The sequence below is a fragment of the Lampetra planeri genome, chromosome 39 (assembly GCF_965212315.1).
Source record: "Lampetra planeri chromosome 39, kcLamPlan1.2.h2, whole genome shotgun sequence".
NCBI classification, from domain to species: domain Eukaryota; kingdom Metazoa; phylum Chordata; class Hyperoartia; order Petromyzontiformes; family Petromyzontidae; genus Lampetra; species Lampetra planeri.
In genome coordinates this window covers 8658244-8682737 of record NC_136145.1, presented here as the reverse complement: position 1 = coordinate 8682737, position 24494 = coordinate 8658244, and the positions used below count along the sequence as shown (strand labels likewise).

General features: G+C 53.7%; 1 protein-coding gene across 3 annotated transcripts in view; it reads left to right on the top strand.

Moving 5' to 3' along the window:
• Positions 1-24494, top strand: part of LOC144731599 (solute carrier family 12 member 1-like) — a 129692-nt gene that overhangs the window by 93187 nt on the left and 12011 nt on the right. For all 3 annotated transcript variants that reach the window (XM_078612775.1, XM_078612773.1, XM_078612774.1), the window contains exons 11-18: positions 843-1000; positions 6135-6242; positions 6677-6800; positions 7022-7123; positions 10566-10721; positions 18292-18391; positions 21230-21341; positions 21647-21787. In XM_078612775.1, coding sequence (XP_078468901.1) covers positions 843-1000; positions 6135-6242; positions 6677-6800; positions 7022-7123; positions 10566-10721; positions 18292-18391; positions 21230-21341; positions 21647-21787 — 1001 coding nt within the window. The remainder of the gene's footprint in view (positions 1-842; positions 1001-6134; positions 6243-6676; positions 6801-7021; positions 7124-10565; positions 10722-18291; positions 18392-21229; positions 21342-21646; positions 21788-24494) is intronic.

The window sequence follows — 24494 nt, the reverse complement described above, 5'->3', positions numbered from 1 at the left end:
CCCTAGTGATATTTACGTATCATATTTGAAGCTGAGTTTACCTAGAGGAGGCCCAGCACCAGTGCAGATAATAGCCGCTGGTGTTGGCCACGAGCGGTAATCGAACTGTTTGCCGAGTTCGTAGCGCAGGGCACGAGCCACTCCACTACCGCTCCCCCGTTGTGTTTAACAGCAACGCACTCGTTGGCTGGGTACTGTCAGGGGGCCTCAGTTCACAGAGCCATTACTGCTGAGATTATCTTTTGTTTGAAGTGATCGGTTTCCATTTTCTGATTTATTGCCAAAAGGAAGCGAACGCCTCCCAGCGGAACATTAGCGATGGAATCGGGTTATCAGCGATGGTGCCGGGGCTGCAGCAAAACCAAGCGAAAGCGTAGAGCCCCAGTGAGCTCAAGGGGCCCTGGATTCATAAAAAAAAGAGGCGAATCAAACGTCGCGTTGAATTCAAATTTTAATTTACGCAGAAATATGAACATGAATAGCCGATTTAATCTCTCTCATCCCGACGCTGCCTGGAGCTCTTCTCTCGTCTTACTCCATCTCTGTTTCTTGTCTTCATCTCTCTCAATTCTCTATGTCTGTCTCATGGGTGTCTCTCTCCTCTGTCGTGATTGCTTGGCCCATTTCCCTTCTCTCTGAGCTTCTAAATCTGAAGGACGAAGGGCACCCAAAAAGCGCTTTCCGCTATTGGGGGGGGGAGCAGCGTTGGTCCAGCGCCACTAAGCGTGGGTCACGGCACCCAAACGACGACGCTAACATCCGCTATCCGATCCCTGATCCGATGTCTCTCCCCCCCCCCCCCCCTGGCCCCGTGTCCCCGTCTCGTGCGGCGCGTCCCGCAGGCGCGGTGGCGGTGCGCCACGCCACGGGCCGCATCAACGACTCGCTGGCGCTGAGCGGCTCTGCCGCCAACTGCTCGGGCGCGGCGTGCGACCTGGGCTACGACTTCTCCTACTGCAAGGAGCACGAGTGCAATTACGGCCTCATCGACAACGTGCAGGTGCAGCGCACGCGCACACGTACACACGCACGCACGCACGCACGCACACACGCACGCCCCTGCGTGTACATAGGGCGAACGCAGCGGTGTCCCGCGATTATCACACGTCACCCGCACCCACCCACCGCGCTACTCTCCGCGGTAATCCCATGGTGCTGCTGCACCCATAACGCACTTACCTGTGTATGCGTAGGTAAAGTTCGTATCCCTGTAACGGAACCGTCGTCGGCCGTGAGCGGGAATGGAAATCGGGTCGCCGGATTCACGGCGTAGCGCCGCCGACTGTCGCAATACCACTCCCCATCCACGAACACGCACGTACACATTTTGCGTACGCGTACACAAACGCACTCTCGCAGCCGTGTTCTTGAAGCGCCGGGTCATTTGTGGTGAAGGAGGAGGGGGAAGGGGATGCTGGGGCGAGTTGATCTCTCGCAGTCGTTGCCGTTAATCGTTGTGTTGGTACGCCTCGCAGCGGGGATCGTTGAACATTTTGTCAAGAATCTCTCTGTGCTCGGCGGTAATCCCCTTTGTGTGAGCACAGCCACTGGCTGGAGTTTAGTGAGTTTCCATTTCTTAAAAAAAAAAATCTGTAAGCTGAATAATCAAATTTCACACCCACGTGCGTTGCTTCGTGCTGCCGCATGCCAAATCCCAACCCAAAGGGCAGGGATTTGGAAAGCGCAGCTCTTAAGCTGGAATAACTTTATTCTTTTACTTTCGTCCTCAATATAACGAGGTTAAGGTCAAGAGGTCATGTCGTTGATTTCTCTGCGTCCCGCCATCTCTTCCCTTCCTTCTGCCAGATCCAAAAGTTGACACCTGTCCTTCAGTGACCACCGTTTTCATCGCCACCGTGGTCTGGATTTAGATTATTTTTTTGCCTTGCCTCCTCGATTCCCAACCCCTGAGTGGCACTCCAATGCCAGGCTCGGCGACCGCCCTCCATCATACATCCTGCACACGTGGCCCGCCCATCGCACCCTCCAATTCCTGATTTATATCTTCCAACAATTTATTGCCACCTATCTATCTACTTTTCGAAGCCTACAAGTTGTTCATCCCCGATTCATGGAATTTATAGCGTCCGTCATTAAAGGCCCGTTGTCTTTTCAGTTGGTTGTGTTAAACGCCTGCTCTTTGACTCGTGCGTCAGCGCAAACAATACTCCTATTCTGTTATTATGACGACGGCTGTACGATTACAGGAACATGTGGATTAGAAAACTTCGTATTGAGGCTTGGGCAGGGCACGTCATGGCTAGAGGGGATGAGATGGCCAAAAGGATGAGGCCCGTGACGGGCTGGCAGCCAAAATGGGGGAAAACTCGCCCAATAGGACGACCGCCGCAGAGATGGAACGATGAGATCCATCCACGTGCATGACTGACAACTGGCGGTAGCAGCGGTGGTGCCCCGCGAGGGATGGGGACGCCATGGGGCGGAGGCGGGGGGGGAGGCGTTCATCCAGCGGTTTGTAGACAACGGCCGATGCCGTTCGACCGTCGGTTGCTTCGTCGGGCAATGCCGCTACGTAGGAGCGTAGCTTTTGTTGACGCTAGCCGTGCCGCCGGCGTGCTCGTGAGCGGTTCCCGCAGGTCCCGCACGCCGCCGGGTATGCAGGGACGTGCACGCGCATGTCGCGGCTCGCAAACCCCGTACTCGTGTGGGGGAGGAGTCGTCGTCCCCCAAACTTCCCCCCACCCCCCACACGTTTCGTCTCGCAAGGGCCTCGCCATTTAACGGTGGCTCTGCTTTAAGGCTGGCGAGCCGGCGAGTTGGTGACACTGGTGAGGATGGCACAATGGGTGACGCTTGTGCCTCGCAGAAAGAAGGGCCTGGGTTCGTGCCCTAACTCGGTTGCCTTTTTCTGTGGAATTTGGTGTGTGTTTAGCCCCCCCCCACCCGCCGCTGTTCTGCGTGGGCTTCCTCCCACGGCTACAAAATAATAGAATGTAACCGGTGTTGAGCAACCATCCCAACGCTGAAAATGTACGTCACTCGATTGGGATGAACACTCGGCAGCAACATCGCCCGCTCTGGATAAACCTTGGCAGGAGCCTCCCTAAAAACAGTCTTGAGGCTTTTCTAGGTTTCCAAGCATAGTAGTTATACTAATATTTGTTTTAAAGTGAGCCAACGAGCGAGTGTTTTAAGAGCAGCATTACAGAGCTAAAATTAAGTTGATGCGCTTCCCACACACACACGTGGCGCACACGCCTGGCACGTGTCACAGATTTCATGCTGCCAAATACAGATCCGTCCTTTTCAGTACAACAAGGGCCGGTGTGCTGCTGGTGGCTTTTTTTGCCAGCCTGCTTTCTGAGCCCTTGCAAGGGAAGTTGTTTGCGTTGACTGTGGCGCAGGTGGGAGGAAGCACAGATGGGAGCATATGCCAGCCATCTCAGTGAGTCAATCCTGAACTCCCTGGGTCTGTCCCGTGATTCCCCCTCTCGCTCTTGCGAGCCTTCGTCACGTCACGTGGCCAACCAAAGTGCACCTAGCCTGGCACGAACCACTTGGTGGCGACATCACTGCCGCTTGGTGGTGAAAATGGCTGTTGCTGCTCTCGTTTTTCTCTAAAGTCTTAAGGCGACGCACAATGGAAGTGACCGGGCGAGAGTTTGCTGCTTCGCCACCCCCCCCTTTGCGAACGATTCTAATCATCCACTGCTCTCTGTCGAAGAAGTCGATCGATAAGCGACGCCCGGCAGCGTTTATTTGGGAAGGGTTCGGGAATGGAACCCGTCTCCGGCGCGGTCGCCAACTCCCCGCCGTTGCCGCGTGGCGCGGCGTACGAAGCAGGGCTGCCGCTGAGTCTGGAATCTCGGAGGAAATCGCATGGGAACGGAGTAAATCTCCTTTGCGCAGGTGCCAAGTGTAATTTTTTGTTTTTTGGCTCGATGGTTCAAGTTTTTTTTGCGTAGTAATACTTAATTGCGCTTCACGGACATGAAAAGCATTCCGTGCGGACGAGTCTTAAGGCGTCGTGATGTCAAAATTGCAAGGCACTGGCGGCCGGCTTGCGGGGGCGACCTTTCGCGCGTGACCTTTTTTGGCGGAGGCCCAAAAAAAAAAGAAAATCATCTCACGTCCACGAGAAATAATTAGGCCCGCGCTGCGTCCCCGTCGTGCAAAGCAATTGACACCGTAGAGTGAAGAATGGGGACCGACGATGACGGGGAGCCAATTAAAGCTCCCCCCACGCTCGAGCCCTTGGCGCGCGCCGGTGTCTGTTGCGACGAGGTGCCGCGCGGCAGAGGTCGCAATCGGGTACCCGGCCGGGTACGGGTACCCGTTTGCGACCCTGGTGCGGCGGGGTATGGGTAGCCGCACGTGACTCACCCCAACCAATGAGTGAGAAGGCCGTGAGTCACTGGTGAGTAACCGTTTGTCACTCATTTCCCAACGTCTTGTCTCTTCTCACAATTCAAGTTCCTGGATTCAACCCACCCACGCCTGCAACATGGCTTCATCCCAGAGGTCGCAATCGGGTACCCGATACCCGTACCCTACCCGATACCCGGCTACCCGTACCCGGCCGGGTATCGGGTAGGGTACGGGTAACCGGGTACCCGTTTGCGACCCTTGCCGTGCGGTCCTCTCTCTCTCTCTCGTTTCACCGTTTTCGTTTTGTAAAGAATTGGGCTTTGTTAGGTCGGCCGCGAAATGTGACTCCGCCACTCGGGGAGACCATCCAGTTAACGCCCGCATGCCCAGCGATGCCACAGCGAGTTGGCTCGTGAAATGACGATGTTGTTTTGAAGTCGTGTGTAACTGGAACACACATTGAGTCCACCTGTTAGATCTGCAGGGGTTGAGCTCTGGTGAGTCCATTTACTCCGAGTGCGCATAGGAAGCGACGCTCTGCGACGCCCGAGTCTTTGCCCTCATGTATGGCTGTGGATATGAAATGCGCATGAGCACACCTCACATGACTATGCATAACTTGCCTCATCAACGTGAGTACGCGTGGGGATGCTCCACGTCACACACGTTCAACTGGAGCGGTTATTGTGGCTAGACTAGGATCGCAATGGTAAAGGGCGAGGTACAAGCGACAGCAGGGGTTGCTTTTGTAAAAATAAATTTTCAGCGTTTGAAAAGCAGCTCCATCCATTGTGCCTCATGAACGAGGTTCACAATGGGGAAATGTTGTTATCATTGCTACTACGTACTGTGGATAGACTAGAACATACTGTTGGAAAAGTCAACACTCACAAAGGGGCACCAGGTGGCTAGGAGATATTAACTACCGATCCTGATGCCCGCTGTATATTTGGAATTTGCATGTTCTCCCCGTGGTCGCGTGGATTTTTTTCCGGGTCCTCCGGTTTTTCCCTACACATTTAGAATCAACATGCGTGCAGAGTATTTGACTGCTCTAAATTTCCACGCGGTAAGCCACTTCGTTGAACTATCATTTGTGGCCAGGTCGCTACTGCAAAAGAGCTACGTAGCTCAGTGGGCCTTATCTCGTAAAATAAAAAATGGTTTAGTTTCTGAATGGAACGTGCTTGGAATTGCACTGGGATACAGGAAGAGGAATGCTTGGATCGGAGAAAATGCTCAAGTTAGAGACGGCGTGCAAATAGGCTCCGGCAGGACGCAGACGCCATCTGGGATAGTGGCCAGTGGCCAGGATTGGTGGTGGCACGGTGGCTAAGAGCGGAGGAGGAGGAGGAGGAGACGATAATGTCGGCTCCGGTGCAGAGGAACTGGATGTATTGTTCCATCGCAAGACCGTGGGGAGTGGCGATGGCAGTGGAGTGATCGTTGCTGCTTATGTTGCTGCTGGTGGTTGTGTTAATGAGAGGGTAGTGGGCCCAGGGTAATCGTTTCTCAATTGTTTACATTTCTTGAGCTCAGCACTTGCACGGCCATTGTTATGCGTAAAAAAAACGATGTTTGTCGATTCCTGTATGCTCACGGTCATGAGGATTTACATGACCCCCCCCGCCTCCCCCCCCCCCCCGATCTCCAGCCACTCGGGGCCACTACATTCACAACAATATCTTATAGCTGATGACAACTATGATGATGATCTAAGCATTCGACATGTTGCGACACAAGCTCGCTGGCCGGTGAGGGTGGCTGACGGGCGCCGGCGTCTTTGTGCGTGTGGTCCCTGGCAGCTGATGACGATGGTTTCGGGCTTCGGGCCACTCATCACGGCCGGAATCTTCGCGGCCACGCTGTCATCCGCCCTCGCATCGCTCGTCAGCGCCCCCAAGGTCTTCCAGGTGAGACGGGCGCTCACGTGCAGCGCCTCTCTCGAGTCCGCGCCACGGGCGCTCTCCCCGACTCGTTCCCGCACATCGCGAACCGTGGCCGCTCGGCAAAGGGGAAGTGGGCCTACGCGAGCATGCACCCTGTGGTGTGAGAAGGGTTGGGTGGCCGACGGATGAGACTGGTGACAGAATGGCAGCCAAAAGTGTGAGAACGCACCGGAGAGATTGATCGCTTGGGAGAGGGAGCGATAAGATTCCATCCACGTGCATAAGTGATGGCTTCGGTGTGAGCTTAGCAAAGCCTCATGGTGGCCCTCTGCACGCTGCTGCTTGTGTGGAGGGTGTGGAGGGTGTCGATGGCCTCCGTGGTTACCAGGCTCGACGTACGCGTTCTGGAAGCAGTTATTTTAATTTATCTTTTTCACTGCCCCCCCCCCCTCCCGCAGGCGCTGTGCAAGGACAACATCTACCCCAAGATGCAGATGTTCGCCGTGGGCTACGGCAAGAACAACGAGCCGATCCGCGGCTACATTCTCACCTTCATCATCGCCATCGCCTTCATTCTCATCGGTGAGGCGTAGTGGCGGCTGCGGTGGGGGGCAAGGTCGCCTCGCCAGCCCCTTCTACCACGCAGGCCGCCGCGCGGACTTGAGCCGACAGCGGCTTGAGTTGTTCCGTCTTGTCCGTCATTCTGCGGGGCCTGTACCGAGGACCGAGCCTCCGCTTGCCCGTTTGCTGATCCTAATCCACGTGTTCTGCCCTTCGTCTCCCCCGCGACTCCCCGCGTACAGCCGAGCTCAACGTGATCGCCCCGATCATCTCCAACTTCTTCCTGGCCTCGTACGCGCTCATCAACTTCTCCTGCTTCCACGCCTCTCTCGCCAAGTCCCCAGGTGCGACGTTCGATCGTTCACCACTCGTAAAGGGGCATCCCTGCAGTGGTGGAGGAGGTGGCTCGGGTGTGCGTGTGTGTTAATGGTACGAAGACAACGATGTGTCTAAGAGGAGAGGTAATGCAATTGGTTAGCGCGCTGCACACCGAACCCGGTGACCCGAGTTCGATTCACGCTCGTGACCAATAATGGTGGCGAATATTTGAACCGGTCGTAAGCCTCCCCTAAGTCAACTCAGCCTTACAGATGAGTACCTGTTGCAGTGCGTAAAACATCAGCACTGGGGAAATAAAGGTGGCAGAGCGTGGTGTTGGCCATCCACCCCCTCGTGTCCTGTGCCCGGCCTTCATAGGTTCTCTCAAATAGCACTTGTCCCAACAGCCTGTGTAGGCTGCTTGGGGGATCTTTTTCCCGTCGGCCAGGGTCGATGTCGCTGTGCTGTTGGCGTCCTTGGCTGGAGGGACTACGGCATGTTCTTGAAATACTGAGCCAATTTAGGGTTGGGGCCCAGCTGGATCCTGTTTACTTAACAGAACCCAGATCGTTTTCCCGAATCCCGTTTGCAGCCTGTCGTGTTATTTTCGAGTGCTCGGCAGTTAACGTTACCGCACGTTGTACTCTGAAGGTATGGAGCAACGTAAAGAGATGAAATGCAAGACGTAACTTGGCCCGTCGTTAACACGACAACCGGTGTAACCGTCGACAGGCCGATGCGCACATCTCCTTCATGAATGGAAAAGTAAAGACAAGCCGCAGCAGTGCGATTGTGGCCATCCAACCCACACCTATGGACCATATAGTAAACCACCGTAGTCCCTGCTGCTTCAACAGAGGAGGAGGAATAGCAAAACCACACGAATTCTGTCCTGAAGCCCCCTCATTGTGGCTAGCAACCCTCGACATTGGCCTTCAGCTCCTGAACGTATTGCCACCATAGGACGCAAAAATAGAGTAGAATTCACAAGCCAACTACGGTGGCTCATATTTTGGGCTTGTGGGGAGTGCAAGTTGAAAATTTTCCATTCAAATGTTCTTGGATAAATCCGCCTGCGTGATTTCGAGGACATGCCGCCGTAACCAACCTTCGGCGACTTTGGTGCCATTTGATGCACGAGCGTGCGGGCCGGAAGGCAGGCGTGCGGGGGGGCGGGCAGATGCCTCGGTCGCTCCGATCGCCCGCATCAGTCGCGCCGAGACGGTTTACACGCTCGACGCGATCGTCAGCCGAGCCCGGTGCTCTTGCGCCTTTGCAACGCAGCGCGCAAGCGGTGGGGGCAAGCCCTTCACGGTGGAATTGACGCACCCATTTGTTTAAAATCAAAGTCAACGGCGAAGAAAACCACGGCTCATAGGGGGCGGAAAAAATAAAACATCGCGACGGCGGGGAGAAAATGGAAAGGCGTGGTGACGTTAATATTTTATCGTGGCTTTCTGCTTCGATGAAGCCTGTGACTTTTTGGTTTGAAGGTGTGTAATTAATAATTAAAAATTTTGCCGAATATATTTTTTTGTTGTAGTCTTAAGTAAGATTTTTTAACTAAAAATTTCGAAAGTTTTTTTTTATTGTCATCAGCGTTTTTTATCCTCGATTGAAATGTAAAATTCGAGTGATGTGTGCGGTCGGCAGTTCATCACAAAGTCGTCTTAAAAAATTACGATCTTGCTTCAGCCAAACTCTGCTTGCAAAACTAAATAAGCAATGAGGCCTGTTCATACTATATGAACGTACGTGAACAGATCCTTTATTTTCAACCAGGGGAGCGGAAACCCATTAAGACAAAACGTCCTTTTCAATGGGCATATGCCCAGTAAACATCGGAGCGTTGGGCCAACGGGTGAGGTTACAGAGACAAGTAAAGTGGAGAGTTAATTGCATATCAATGTAATTGAAATGTAAATTTTCTCCTGAAGCAGAACCCACACACACATACGACTAACACAACATTAGCCTCCAACCAAATCACCTGAAACATGCCCGATGTCATCAGAATCGTAATCTTTATTTCGACTAGAGGAATCCGATGAGCTATGAAGCACTTTTTCACAGATGTTTAGTAGGGTCAGGTAAGAATGTTGCAACGAACAATACAAAAACACGATATCAGTGCAAAGTACAAGAAAGTTTCAACAAATCACCCAAACACATACAAATGAAAATGAAACTAAAGCATCCCCATCCTACCAGGCAAAGCCCACCTTGAGGTATGAACTTTTTTTTCAGAAGCGACCTGGCCACTATAAAGGATAGCGCCGTGGTGGTGAGATGTTAACTACCTTGCCAACAGGTCGTGGGTTAAATATCGACCCTAACACCTGTATATTTGGAGTTCGCATGGATTTTTCTACGGGTCCTCTGGATTTTCCCTCCGCATTTAAACTCAACTTGCGTTAATTGGCTGCTAGAAATTTCCACGAGATAAGCCACTTCGTTGAGCTCTCATTTGTGGCCAGGTCGCTCAGTAGGCCTTACCTGGTAAAATATAACAAATACATTTATTGTATAGTTTTTAACAACCAGCATCATCAGCTGTCGTGTGAACGAGCTTCCCCATCCAACCCGGGTCCTTTAGCAGGTGCCGTGACATCATCAGGACGGCCACGAGGTGATCTGGTGCAGTAGCTGCACTAATCTAATCTAACCTGCCAATCAATCGGCCAGTCATTGGTCGGTCGGGTGCAGAAAATATTCACTGAAGATATTTTACGCAAACCGACCATCGATCCTAAACGTTGCCTGCAAGTTGCACGATTTGGCTTTTGCTCAGCAAAGTTTCGTTTGAAGCATTTTACGTTGGCGGAGCTTTATCCTCGGCTAATTTTAGCTCGCCGCGTTCGACGGGAGAGGGCACATTTTTAAACTTTTCCATCGCGTCTGATAAAGGGTGCCCATTGTCTTGGATGTACGTTGTTGTAATCGGTCAAGGGGGTGTTGACGAGAGGGGTGGGGGGAGTCCCTTGCCAGCTCTTGTCGCGCTCGGCGGACCGATTCGCGTTCGTGTGCCGGGACCATCGGTGCCGCTCTGCGCTTCTCACGACCGCAACGCGACACTTGCGCCGAGCAAGGTCACCGGCGCGTCCCATAAACACGTCGGCGAGAGAGTTTTTGTCGTTTGATTGTTTAGCGTGTTTTTCGTAAAACGCTGCGGTCTCGACGCTCGTGCTAATTGCGCAACAAGAAAACTTGGCAATGTGCCCAAACGAAGCGTTTCGTACGAATCGGCGTGCATCGCCTCCTAAGGTTCGCGAAACGCTCTGCACAGTCGTCGGTAACGCTGCGTGGCTCGAAAAGGGGAAAACAATACACGACGACCAATGTTTCGGGGCAATGGCTCATTCTTCATGGCACGTTCTGTTTGCTATGATGAAGGTCCATTGCCCGTAATGGTCCTGCGTGGCACCCGTGCCAATGCCCTTGTGCCTGCCCGCCCGCGTGCGCTTGCAGGCTGGCGCCCGGCCTTCAAGTACTACAACATGTGGGTGTCGCTGTTCGGCGCGGCGCTCTGCTGCGGCGTGATGTTCGTCATCAACTGGTGGGCCGCCCTCGTCACCTACGTCATCATTTTCAGCCTCTACATCTACGTCACCTACCAGAAACCCGGTGGGAAAGGCGAACCCCCGCGCCCCCCTCCCCCCCCCTTCTCCACAGAAATGCTCGCACAGATGGATTCGAGAATACCCCCCCCCCTCGGTTGTGTTTGTCGCCTCCCCGGACCACCGCGTCCGTTTTGTCGGAAATCGCGAAGCTGCTCCAGTTGGGGTTCCACCCGTGGGTGCTCCAGCAGTGGCCTACCGACGTTTGCGTGATAGCTTTTGTTTTGACCAAGGTTATTCAGAGATGAATATGTAAATGAGCATCTTGTTGTTGTAGTTGTCGCGCGCCTGCTTTTTTATTTTGCCTGGTAAGGTCCACGGAAGCTATTTAGCTCTTTTTCAGAAGTGACCTGAGCACAAATGAGAGCTCAACAAAAAGCAGCCTATCAGATGGAAATTTAAAGCAGCCAAAATACTCTAAACGATTGTTTCTAAATGTGGAGGGAAAAACTGGAGGGCCCGGATACAATTCCACTTGACCACGGGAAAAACGTGCAAACTACAAATCCACAACTTCAGGGTCTGGATCAAACCCATGGTCCGCTGCGTACCAGGCGAGGGAGTTAACATCTCGCCACCACTGCGCCCGTATCACTTTCCACCGCTGGGCAAATGCCTCCGCCATCCCCCCCCATATTTTTTCCTTCCATTTCTTTGTTGTTCTTGTCCAGTAATGGCCTCAAAGGTAATTTGTCACAATGACCCTTCACAAGTCCCTAAAAGAAACAGAACTTTTAAAACTAAAACAATACTTGATATTGCGTATCATATCTTTGCGAGAGTCATCGTGTGGCTCTCGCAAAGACGTTACAGGTGGACGGAGGTAATGCGTTAGCGCTCGCAAGTGTTGAAACATAAGAATCGACTCCTGAATTGAATCGCGACAATTGATTGCTTCGTAACGTGGGGGGCGTGAGGGTGGGGGGAGGTTGGATCGATGCTCGCCTATCGCCTTTCTCGTTTGCCGTTTATCTCGGCAGCAACTTAACGGCACAGGAGCAGTTTCTCACCACAGACAGGACTAGCGTGTGAAATCAGACTCCTGACCCCGACCCTTGACATTTACAATAGCAGCAGCTGATTGTACCCTGTTTAAATAAACACGAGCCGTTTCCCGTCAATGTCCACCGTGAGGACACCGCCCGCCCGCCCACCCCCGTACCAGGTGAGTGAACACCGCAGCTGCCTGTGCTCCCGGCGTCCCGTCGGGTGAAAGGGCGGTGCTGAGTGTAGCGGCGAGCGTGGGTGCAGGCCGCGTGATGTGTTGGGCGCGTGGCGCCACCGCGGTTGATACAAGAGGGGCTGCTGCTGCTCCCTGACGACTCGATTCCGGGTTGTACCGCACGTCGCTCGGCACCATGCCCGACGTTTCGCTCCCAAGGGCTCGGATTTTTTTTTTTGGTTCCCAGAACAAACGCAACGAATAATAATCAAAATCAAGAATGAACCCAGACGATTTGTGTTGATGAACGATGGTCTCTGGCAGAGGGAAACAGAGGGGAGAATGGTGGGGCCTTGAACGGGGGTAGAGATCGGCAGTGTGGGCGTCCAGAGGGAAGATGTTCCAGACAGTGGGGGCAGCAGCAGAGAAGAGTGACCTCTCATTTAGTGGAGGCGGATTGAAGGTCATCATGGGAGGCCTTGGTTGCTGAAGCAGAGAGAGTTTGGAGATGAGAGGAAAGAGATGAGGGAGAGCGTGGAGGGGGAAAGAGTGAACTCAGAGATGAGAGGGCAGGCCAGGGGAGAGTCGTGGCTTTGTGCTGGGCCTCTGTGGCACGGGGGGTGGTGCTAGCTCCACTATTCACTCACTATTCATCATCATCAAACATGATGATGAATTGCAGTCCACAGCTGAATGAAGGCCTCCCCAAGTCATTCCCGCCTCTCACGATCCCGCAATGTAATACTCCACCCAGTGACTGCGCATGAGCTCACTTTCATCGATCCATCTCCTTTATGGACGTATTTCTCGGACTCGCTCCGTTCCTCGGCTGCTCCTCCATCACCGCCCTTAGCCGTCAGCCGTCATCCCCCCCCTCGCTATTCACAGGCTCATGGCGTTTGTCACGGCAGCCTGCCCAGACCAGAGCGACTCACGGGAAGTGTGGATTTCTTCGTAGATTCGTGTGCGATCGTGCGACCGCACGCGAGCACGTGTGTTGCGCACGCGAGCACGTGTGTTGCGCACGCGAGCACGTGTGTTGCGCACACGTGCGCGGGGAGCGGTGGTGCAGTGGTTAGTAAGTTTGCGCTACGAACCAAAATACCCCCAGTTCGATTCCCGAACTGTTCCTTGGCCTCCTTTAGGTCAACTTGGCCTCCAACGAGTAACTGGTGCGATGTGTAAACATCTGCCGCTGGAGAGACGAAGGCGACCGAGCACGGCGCTGTCCACGCCACCCCCTCGTGCGTCTGTCGGCCTTTGTAGGTGCTCTCTAACAGCACTTGCCCCCCCCCCCCCCCCTACAATCTGTGAAGGCTATACAAGGCGAGGGATCTTTTGTCTTTGTGCGTCTATTGCTGCCGCGATCCTTTTCTTTGCTGTTCCTCCCGGTGGTTGCGAATGCGTTTGTCCGCCCCTCCCCGCGCCCTGCCCTTCGTCGTCGCTGCCCCGCGCGCTCGCATTGTCCGCGGACTTTCCCAGCGGCCCACGGGTACCATGGCGACAATTAGCTCCGTCTTGTCCGCAGGAAATCCCAACGGGCAAATAACCGCTGGACGCCCGAATGGACTGGGCAAAGGCGAGGCGAGCCTCGCAAACGGATTTTATTCCTCGGCCGCTTGACCTTTTGGAAGAGGGAGGGTGGGGGGGTGGGGCGGCCGCAAGGTTGATGGCCGTAACTCCGCTGGGCGTCAGTCACTGGTCAGCGGCTGAAGAGCCGTTGGATACCTTTGCCACTTTTATAATACAGCAAAAAGCTCCGTTATCCGGCACTTTTACCATCTAGAACCCTCCATTGATGGGCATATGTCATAGACGGCATTGCAATTGTTCCTACACGTACCCGGAAAATTTCCGACGGCCATCTGGCATCTTGCCGTACGCTCATCACAGATCTGTCGTTTACGGGAGCTTCAGGACGCTGCCAAGTGGTGGTGCTAGCGGCAGTCTGTACATACAGTACTACAGTGCTGTACTACTGTGTACTTTACTTTAAACGGCCCCGTTGCTTCTCTACAATTAACTTGTAATGCTCTACAACTCACTCGTGAGTACCTCCACAATAGAGTAATTTTTTTTCTAATATCGTAGTTAAAATGTAGGCTTAGTTTCTTTCTTGAAAAGATTTATATACGTGGAAAATTTGGTGAACCATAGGGATAACTCTAGATAACTGGCGTATTTGATTAACTGGCACCCTGCATTCCACATGAATTGCGGATAATAGCTTTTGCTGTCCATTATAGAGGTTTTTGGGTTGCTTCGCGTACATATATAAATGTGTCGTTATGACGTCATCTGGTCCAACACCACGTGAGACTAGGCTCTAAGAAAAGCTGTCTCGGGTGTGGACCAATCAATTTCAAGGGCAGTGCATACATTATCACAGTTGTGTTTTTTGTTTGCATTCCGACCACAGGTATTGTGGTCAATGCAAACATGACTCCTTGTAAAAAAGGTGTCAGTTTTGTTGCCAGATAAAAGGGTAAAAAAACAATTATTATAATAATGGTAATTATGAAAACGTACTGGGTCAAGCTATTTATGCAGGAAAGCTAATTTTAAAAATCTAATTATTAATTTTATATCGTATCGTTCGTGTTAATTGCATATTTCACAATCACTGAGTAGAAACCACAGACCAAGCTGCAAGGCTGCCAGGTCTTGAGCCGGCACCAACGATTGATCTGCAATTCTCTATCGATTAAGGTGTTTTCAGCCAATTAGTGGGAGGAAAGCAAAGCACCCGGGGAAAACACACGCATGCAAGGGGGCAACACTCTATCCCGTACAGAAGGGACGGACAACATCGGTCCACACTTTGCTGAACTGCGTAATTCTGCTGGCGAGCCGGTGTATTGCGCCTCGATGCCTACAGGAAGGGAGTTTGGCAATATTTCTTATTTGTCCGATCCACCGACCCTCGCTTCCCAGGTCAGATGAGATCGGGCACACTGAAGATATAAATGCAGTGCGCCATCGCACATCCGACGGTCACATGGTCCGCCCTGACCTATTAACTGCACGCACCCTGTGAAGTGTGTGCGTGCGGCGTGACAGTAATTATCTCCGTAGACGTTCGCCTTCACCTCCGTCCATAGAGTCAGGAGACGCGACGTTTGCACCGCGCAGCGTGGGCACCGAGCTCGAGTGGGAGCAGTCAGGAGGGTGACGCCAAGAAGAAAACGACGAGGCGCTATTCCGTGCGAGAGGTCTCGACGGCGCACGCGCATTTGCCTGCCGCGTGACGACGCCGGCCATCGCGCCGCGCAGCTCAGACCGACGGGCATCGGCTGGCAGGACAACGCGCGCCCCGACACATCCAGTGGTGGCCCGCTTCGATATTTAATGAAGGCGAGGGAAGTTACGAGGGGTGGCTTGCCCAGTCCGGCACAGCGATGGCTCACCACGCTGCCACCCGGGTGGCGAGATGTTATCTACCTCGCCTGGTGTATAGGAGGTCGTGCGTTCGATCCCGACCCCGACGACGCCTGTTTATTTGGAGTTTGCATGTTCTCCCCGTGGTCGTGTGGTTTTTTTTACCTGGTCCTCCGGCTTCGCCTCCACATTTAAAAACATGCGTTTAAGAGTAATTGGCTGCCATAAAATGTCCACGTGACGATGAGCCACTTCGTTGAACTATCATTTGTGGCCAGGTGAAATTAACATATTTCAGTTTTTAGTTTAGAGAATGCCTGTCGACACGGGCTGATGGCTGCAAGAAAAAGGGGGCTCTGTTACAGCGGCGGCACCGTGATCCCCGGGGTCGCGTTGTTACTCTGTCGCGCTTTACGCGGACGTAATTGCACGATGCCTGGTTGCCTACGGACGATGGGTTCGGGAAATAACAATTGCTGCGCAAATTAAAGCAAGCGGCATTCGTGCGTGTGGGCAGTGCTCGCTCTGACTCCATCGCCATTCATTCATTAAGTCTCTAATTGGTTTATTCATGCACTGGGATTTTTTTAAATTAATTAATCTCTCTTACCTCCGATTTAACCTCACTTTGCGCTAAATTGACAGTCACGTAGCGAGATCCAACCACCACCCCCCCTCCCTCCCCCCCGCTGGAAGCCATAACAATCGAGATGAGATTTTTTGTGAACGTTTCTTAGCAGTAAAAATCGCTCACTTTCCACCGAAAATTAGCAGAAACTTTTTCACCGACGCGCACAGAACCAGAACCCGTGATCTGTGCGGGGGCAGGCGTGCGGGGGCTGGCGAGGCTGTGTGCCCCATTAGGAGCCCACCACTGGCCTTAAGAGATGCCGCCGAGCCGAGCAACGTTCCACCGCGGCGCATACACACGGCCATCGCGTAGGGGAGCGTATCCATGAAAATCGCTGTCAGTGGTGTGCACTTGTCGACAGCTCATGTACTGGGTATATGCTTGCATGTACGTATGCAGCCCTTGGTCAATCCGCTGCTGGATGCAAACCTCCCCACATAGTGTGTGGGTCGCGGGGGTGGTTTAACCGTACTTCACCATGCTGGTCAGTGAAGGTGGGGTGGTGCCGCAGATTAATGAAAATATTCTGAATCTATGGTCTGGCACAGTTGTAGTGCAGTTAATGGTCTCAGCCCAAGAACCCCAATAGCTGGACACAACAATAACAACCTCAACGTTCAAGTTGCTTCTTCAGGCTTACAGACATAAAAAATAACTCAACACATCCACCAAGTGACATTGTAGGCTTAAAAAAACAAGTATGTTATATTTCGATTTAAAGCTTTCGTGACTGCAGGGATTCATATTCTTGGTTCTTTCGGTAAAGTCACGTAGAAGGGAAATAATAAAATAATAAAACAATTAAATTCTCACGAATCGAAACGTCGTGAGAAATGTATTGTTTAATGTTAATTTTTTTATTATTTCCCTTCTACATGACTTTACCGAAAGAACCAAGAATAAGTATGTTATAGGTGGCGTTTGTGTTCATGCGTAATCGTCATCATTGCCGGATTCCCGGTGAGCATGCCAACGTTGTTGGCATGTGGTTGGAACCATTGGACCAACCCTTGCCCCCAACGTTTCACGTTTACGGGAATGTTCTGTCCACTGGTTGGATGAAGGCCCTCCCCATACCACCATCTGCTGTGATCCTCCATATAAAATATACAGATGCTGAAAACGCGTTTGGAATAAGCTTAAAGGAAAAGGGGGGGGGGCAAAAGAAGGTTAAACAAATAAAAGCAAAAACAATGCGACCAACAAAAACAATGCGACCAACAGACACAATGAGAACGCGGCGTCCCTTGCCAGGAAGTGGAGCGTCATTAGTAGCGAGGGTGTCCCTGGGGGCCAGCACCGCGTCATTGCGGGGGAAGGTTGTGAGCAGCTGCCTCTGAGCCGGCACAGCGGCTGGAAGATAACCGGGTTTCAAATTCGCCGCTCTGACCGGTCCTGAGTAAACATGGAACGTTGGGCGAATGTTGGGCCAACGGTTCGAACCACGTGCCAACGTTGCATGTTTACTGGAAATTCACCTCCTTTCTCCTACCTCATAGCCAACCCAAATTCGCATCAGCCACACGGCCTTCTGGGAGTATGTTATTTGCAGCAAAACTCCCAACCGGTTTTGACATTCATTGTCTAATCAGCAGACTCAGACTTTGTTGAACCAATGCTCCTGAATTTATTGGCAGATGTTTTATTGTATTGGCAGTGGTGCATGGGAGGATTCTTTTTTTGAAGCCGCTTGGTAATGTGCCGTGAACTTTTGTCTGTTTATTGGTGGAGTGATGATGCATCGATTGATTGATTTAAAGTCAATTCGCAAAGCTGCTGTGCACACGTGTCGAACCATGGTGTAGGGATCGGAGCGTTTAGATCCGTGGGTCGATGTCGCACCTAATGGGCTTGTATTACTGCTGCAGCCACTAGAGGTGCTATCATTCGCCGCATTCATTACCCTCTGTAATCGTGTTTTTTTATATAGTGCCTCAGTCGTGCGCGGTGACGTTTCGAAGCCCTGACTTATAAAATAACATGAACACACATTTTTAAATCAAATCCTAACTTTTCTGCTATCGTGAGTTGGAGACGTAAAATTTGCCCGTACGAAAAGTCAGTCGGGTTGGACGGGACGCGTCACTCGAAGGGATGATGGCTGACGGTTTGAGACTGACAATGGATTGGCAGCTAAAGGAGAGAACGCACGACCGAGAATATGTCCACCGTGGAAACGGAGCTATGGAATCAGAGGAGCCCATCTGTTTGGTGCATCACGTGAATGAGATGAATGGCGCTTTGGGAGGAGGTCTTTAAGCCGCCGTGGATAGAGCATGACTGTTTTTGATGATGATGATGATAAACAGCACCTTGAGGCCAAGAGGGGGTGAGTCACGAGGCTCGTGGAGAGACGCTCACTGGAATTTTGCGTGTGTGTATTTGTGCCGTGTGTTCGTGCCGCAGATGTGAACTGGGGCTCGTCCACCCAGGCGCTGACTTATCTCAACGCGCTGCAGAACTCGATCCGTCTATACGGCGTGGAGGACCACGTCAAAAACTTCCGGTACGAAATTCACGGGGGGTGGTGGGGGGGGCGGTGTCCCCTTTATCGCAATAAACATCACCATACGCCCTCCGTGTGCAGGTCCCGCTCACATTTCGCTGCGTCGGCACACCGCTCGTCCCCCGCTCGTCCGAGCGCAGCGACACGCTCGCGCTCGCCCACGGGACGCCGTCGGGACATTTCAAAAACATTTCAGAAATGTGCGAACGCCGCTCGGACGCGCGGCTTCCCCCCCATCCCCCCTTCCCCCCCACGTTCCGCTCAGCACGGCCGTCACCGCGGCCTCAGTTCCACGCGAGCGGCGAAGGCTCCGCCCGCAGCATTCGCGGCACCCCCCGGGGCGTGACGCCGGGCAGAGTCTTCGCGTTGACGACGCGCTCGGTGGCTTTAATTCAGGAGCTGGGGCACCGCTCCTCCTCGCGGGTTTGCCGGTTGGTGCCGCGTATCGTTCGGCCACGAGTTCGCGTTTTTGTTTTGACCTGGGGGTGCGGTGGTCTCGCTTGCGAGGGCGCGACCCGGGCAGGTCGCCAGAATGGCTGGCGTGGCGAACTGAAACGTCGGCCGTGGAACCGGACAACGCGCGGAACAACCCGAAAACGCACTGGGGAGAGCCACGCAGCACGACCGGGAAAACCTACGCGGCAGTATCAATGGTGCAGAAGCTATGGCCCGCTTCAGCTCGGTTTCATCGCATGACCGCACGAGGCCTACCAGTTCTTAACGGCCCCGCAAGTGATTCACATCCGTCGCGGCAAGTGCCGTACGTCACCGTGCTTTGCATGGCAGGACGGTTCATCGTTATTCGCTCATGTGGAGGGTTGACGAGCGAGCCGGTGGGCCAGGTGAATGCCAGAAACGTTGCCGGCAAGTGATGAGGGCGGACAGCGGCAATAAGATCGGTGATCGCAGTCGCACTGTGGCCTCTTCTTCATTGGCCATTGGTATTGGAGATCGCCTAATCTATGGCCCGAGGATTATGTTCATTCGATGCACAGCCACGTATGAGGCCTGTCACTTCTAAGCGGCCTGAAAATGATATTCATTCATCGCTGCGAGCATCGTAGCCACGCTAATCGGGTACTAGAGGGGGGCGGGGGGAATGCCAACGTGAGAACAACGCTGATAATGATATCGGTGCACTCGTTCACTTCTGTTACTGGCAAGGGCCTCTTGCTGTGATGGGAGTTGCCGAGGCGTGTGCATCAACGTGTGCAGACGAAGCTCGTGAAGGACGCTACTGGGCAGAGGAGCGACACTCGCAACAACGGGCGGAGCGCCGGGCAGCTAAAACACAGAGTTGGCACAGTGGGGAGTGCACAGTTGGTGCATCTGTCGGTCATCTCAGTCAACCCATGGCACCTCGGCCTGTTCCATGACTTCCTGCCAGCGGTCCTTCGATACTTTACATGGCCTCAAAGTGCACCTAGCATGGCACAAGCGCCGTCGTGACATCACCACCACTTAGTGGTCAACGGCGGTTGTTGCTGTTGCCCGCCAATGATATAGTCACGTAGATAAGTTCTTCCCCTGCCGCTTTAACCCAACTCGGCCATTGTTGCATTCCTCTCTGGGTCGAGGTGAAGCGTCCGCGAGCCGCGCGTCTTGACAAAGAGCTCGACGGCCACGCCCTCGTCACCCCCCCCACCCCACCCCGCACCGTCCGCGGACAACCGGCCGCCGTGACAATGGCAGGGAAAGGCCGGGCCCTCACAATGAGCACGGGTCTTCCTCTGTGCCGCTCGCGGCGCTTTGTCTCGCGTTGCACAAAGCCCACCATGCCCCCTCGTACGGCCGAGGCGTTCGGCGCCGTATTTTTAGTCGAGGCGACGTTCAACGCTATTGGTCGCGGAGAATGAATTGCCCCGCGGTCCTCCGGGAGCGAGCGGACCCTCCGGTGTTGTGTGCGTCGTGAGGAGCGGCGGCCGGGATGACATCACGCAGCGTTGCTGCGCTGTGGCACGTCCGCTCGTGCCGCCGGCCAGGCTGCGCGGTGCCATGGCGGGGGCGAGGCCGAGGGAGTCGGGCGTGGCAATAGGCGCTCGCTAACAATGAGTCGCCCCCAGAAGGGGCGGTTTGAGCAACAATGGTCGTACCGGCGTGTGTGCGCGCATTGATGTTGTCCGTCCGTGCGTGTGTGCCGATGTCATTGTTCATGCGTGCATTCCTGTGTGTATGGTGTGGGGGGGAGTGGTTGTATTGGTTGGCCAGGCAAGCCGAGTTTGATTCCCGCTCACGGTCAATACCAGTGGAAAATATTTGAACCGGTGCTGGGTCCTCCTCTAGGTCTACTCAACCTTAAGTGAGTACCCGCTGCAGTATGAAAATATCAGCACTGGGAGACGAAGGTGGCCACACCAACGTGTGGCCCATGCACCGTGCCGGGCTTGATCGGTGCTCGCCAACAGAGTCTACGAGACTTACACGCGGCTCATTGTAACTGTTGGTGTGTGTGTGTGCGTGTTTGTTAAGGCTATACGGGGGATCTTTGTCTTTTATCTTTGTGTGTGTGTGTAATGGGGAGCGGTGGTGTAGCGGTTAGCGCACTGCGCTACGAGCCTGGCAACCCGGGTTCGATTCCCGCTCACGGCCAACACCAGTGACGATTATCTGAACCGATCCTGGGCCTCTCCTAGGTAGATTCGGCCTTAAATGAGTACCTGGTGCGATGTGTAAACATCGCCACTAGGCAGACAAAGGCGACCGTGCGTGGTATTGGCTACCCACCCCCTCGTGTGCCGTGCCGGCCTTTACAGGTGCTCGCTAACAGCACTTGCCCCTACAATCTGTGAAGGCTATACGGGGGATTTTTGTCTTTTATCTTTGTGTGTGCGTGCGTAGGCCGCAGTGCCTGGTGCTGACGGGCCCCCCGGAGTCTCGCCCGGCGCTCGTGGACTTCGTTCACGCCTTCACCAAGAACGTGGGCCTCATGGTGTGCAGCCACGTATGCGTGGTGAGTTCCCCCTGGCGGTGCGCGAGAGAGCGACTTGCAGACCGCCGAAACGAGCAGAGCGAGAAGCTGCCGTTGACGTGCGGCCGCACGGTTGAAACGCGATACGCACGGGTGTCGAGCTACCACGGGTTGTTATCTTCAAATATGAATCTTTATATACACACACGTGTATGGGTTATCGAGTTTGTCTCAAAGACGCCACCCTTCGTTTGGCCAATATGTGAACCCCCCTGCTTGTCGACGGATCGCAAACGACAGAGGGGCGAGTGGCGAACGTTGCGCGTCTGTCCCCCGCGCGTGCGCAGGGCCCGCGGAGGCAGGCGCTCAAGGAGCTGACGGCCAACGCCTCCAAGCAGCACCAGTACCTGCTGCGCCAGCGCCGCAAGGCGTTCTACTCGGCCGTGTGCGCCGACGACCTGCGAGGCGGCACGCTACACTTCCTGCAGGTACGGCCGGCTCCCCTGCCGCCCACCCTCACCATCGCTACCGCTGCTACTGCCACCGCCGCTACAGCTGCTACTGCTACTGCCACTACCACTACAACTGCTACTGCCACCGCTGCTACTGCTACTGCCACCGCCTCTACCACTACAGCTGCTACTGCTACTGACACTACCACTACAACTGCTACTGCCACCGCCACTACCACTACAACTGCTACTGCCACCGCTGCTACTGCTACTGCCACCGCCTCTACCACTACAACTGCTACTGACACTACCGCTACAGCTGCTACTGCCACCGCCTCTACCACTACAAGTGCTACTGCCACCGCCTCTACCACTACAACTGCTACTGCCACCGCCACTACCGCTACAGCTGCTACTGCCACCGCCGCTACCACTGCTACTGCGACCGTCACTACCGCTACTGCCATCACCGTGACCGCTATCACTTCTACAGACACTGCCACTGCTGCTTCCACCTCTACTGCCGCTACTGCTCACACAACTGCCACCACCGCCCCTACTGCAGCCACCACCGCCAGCACCATCGGCGCGATCGCTAGCGCTGGCACCGCCTCCCCTGCCATTCTCTCCCACCCCGGGCCGCCCTCCCATGCTGCGTCTGATTTGATCCGCCCTCCCCAGTTGTATTCCATTCGTGCTGTTGGCATCGTGCCATCGTGAGACGCAGACACTGCCAACTCGCTCAGTGAGCAGTGCACCACCTGGATTCTGGAGAGAAGGTGTCCCAGATCGACTCCTGAGGTCACTTGACAGCCATTTCCTCGGCCGTCTGGAACGCTCTTCCTTTGATATTAGGAAGCCACTGGAGCTATGCACTTTTATTACTTGTTTTTGTGTTTACCCGTACCTCCGATTAGCACAGTTGGCTACATAGGGTGCGAAAGAAGTTCAACATATATACATGAGAAGGCCTCCGTATCAACACAAGCGGCACCTCTACTACGCACTGCAGAACAGTGTCTGTCGCACGGGAACAAAACTGGAATCTGTAAAGACTTGGAGCTGGAATAAGTTTAATTAAGTTTAAGAGTAAAATTTTACACGGTAGTCACCTCGCTAGGCAGTGAGAATCCGATTTAACCACGGTGAGTGGGGGTGGTAGCTGAAACCCGGATTCCAACTCTGGGAATCTCAACGGTGCTGGCTCCTGTGCAGCTCCGGCCTCCGAACCACCTCGGTGAGTTTGCGTCAGTCGTTACCGCGTGCGTGGCTCGAACAGAAACGCGGCCCCCTCGACGCGGAACAAATGGGACTAGACTGAACCACGGAGGGGTTCTGCGCCAAGCGCCCGAGCACAGGCACCACGCTCCTCGCCGATCGCTCTACCGCCATTGCCAGAGCGAAGGGCGAGACGAATGAATTCGGATCTTTTCTTGACGGCGCCCGTTTTGGGAATGGCGTAGTGTCCTCATCGCGCCAGGGGAGAAACGTGTGCGCGGCATAACTCGCGTGCGATAGGCACGTTCATTTGCACATGAATTGCGGTTGTCTGCCGTGGATCAGCCGTTTGGCCGTTTCGCGAGTCCAGCTTTTCACGCGGGGATTCGCTTTGGCTCGGCTGCCCACGGATCTCGCGAGCGCATCGCTCCGTGTACGCGGCCGATCTCGTCGCAGCTCCGAAGCTTAGTAAGGTTCGAGGCTGGCGAGTGCGTGGATTGGTTGCCTTGCCCAGGGTGTTGTTGGCTTCGAGATCGCAAGCGGCCGAGAGACAGGCGTGCGACAATGGGTGTGGTTCACAGACTAATCTGGGTGCTCCTGCCAGATTGAACCACCGACTGAATTTGTCAGCAGAGCTTTGAGCGTTTTCACCTCCGCCCGTATGCACTGTGGGTTATCTCCTGATGCTCCACTTATCATGAGGCCAAGGTGGTCATGAATGAAATTGGCCAAATATCACACTGCATTGCCCGGCTGAAATAAAGTCTTGGGAATTTCCTAGGGCAACTCAATGATATACATTTTTATAGATGTCTGTCTCCTCGACGGAGACTAGTGTCAAAAGCCTGCAATCACTTTCCCCTTTTGTTGGTAAATGGAAGGGGGAACAAAGTTTGCCATTCCATGCACAAACATTGAAAGAGAACATTGCGCCATATGGCAATGGCCGTAACAGAGCAATCATACCTGGCCTGGTATTCACAATCCAAATGTTTACTTGAGGCGACACAAATGCGATAACCTAAGTGCCGGTGCGACTGTTGGTTCAGGAAGCCAATGCCGGGTCGGTGACACGGAGTCGGCACCCCTGAGATCCTAGGCTCCGCTCTGGGTTTCAGTCACCCGTAGTTATTATCATTATTATTAAACTGGGTTTAAACCAAGGTTTGCTAGTCTAGCAAATTGATGGTCACAGACCGGTGCTCACCGATGACTGCGCAAACACAACAACAGGTTAAATTGGTTTTAGTTAAAATTTGGCTAAATTCCAGCTCTGAGGATTAAGAAATGATCACGTTTTATATTGCCGTGTGACAAGTGTCTCTGCAAGCAGGCACGAGTGGGAAATCACTGCCCTCTAGTGTATGTGGACCAGAGGTGACTTGAAGAAAGTGATCTCGGTAGTATCTCTGCGATATCCACTTCCATGAGCCGTTCTCTGAATCACACAAACGGTTGCACTGCTCTGTGAGATTTCCCAACGGGATTCTCCGTCTCGCGTCAGGACGTCGATCGCACAGTCGGG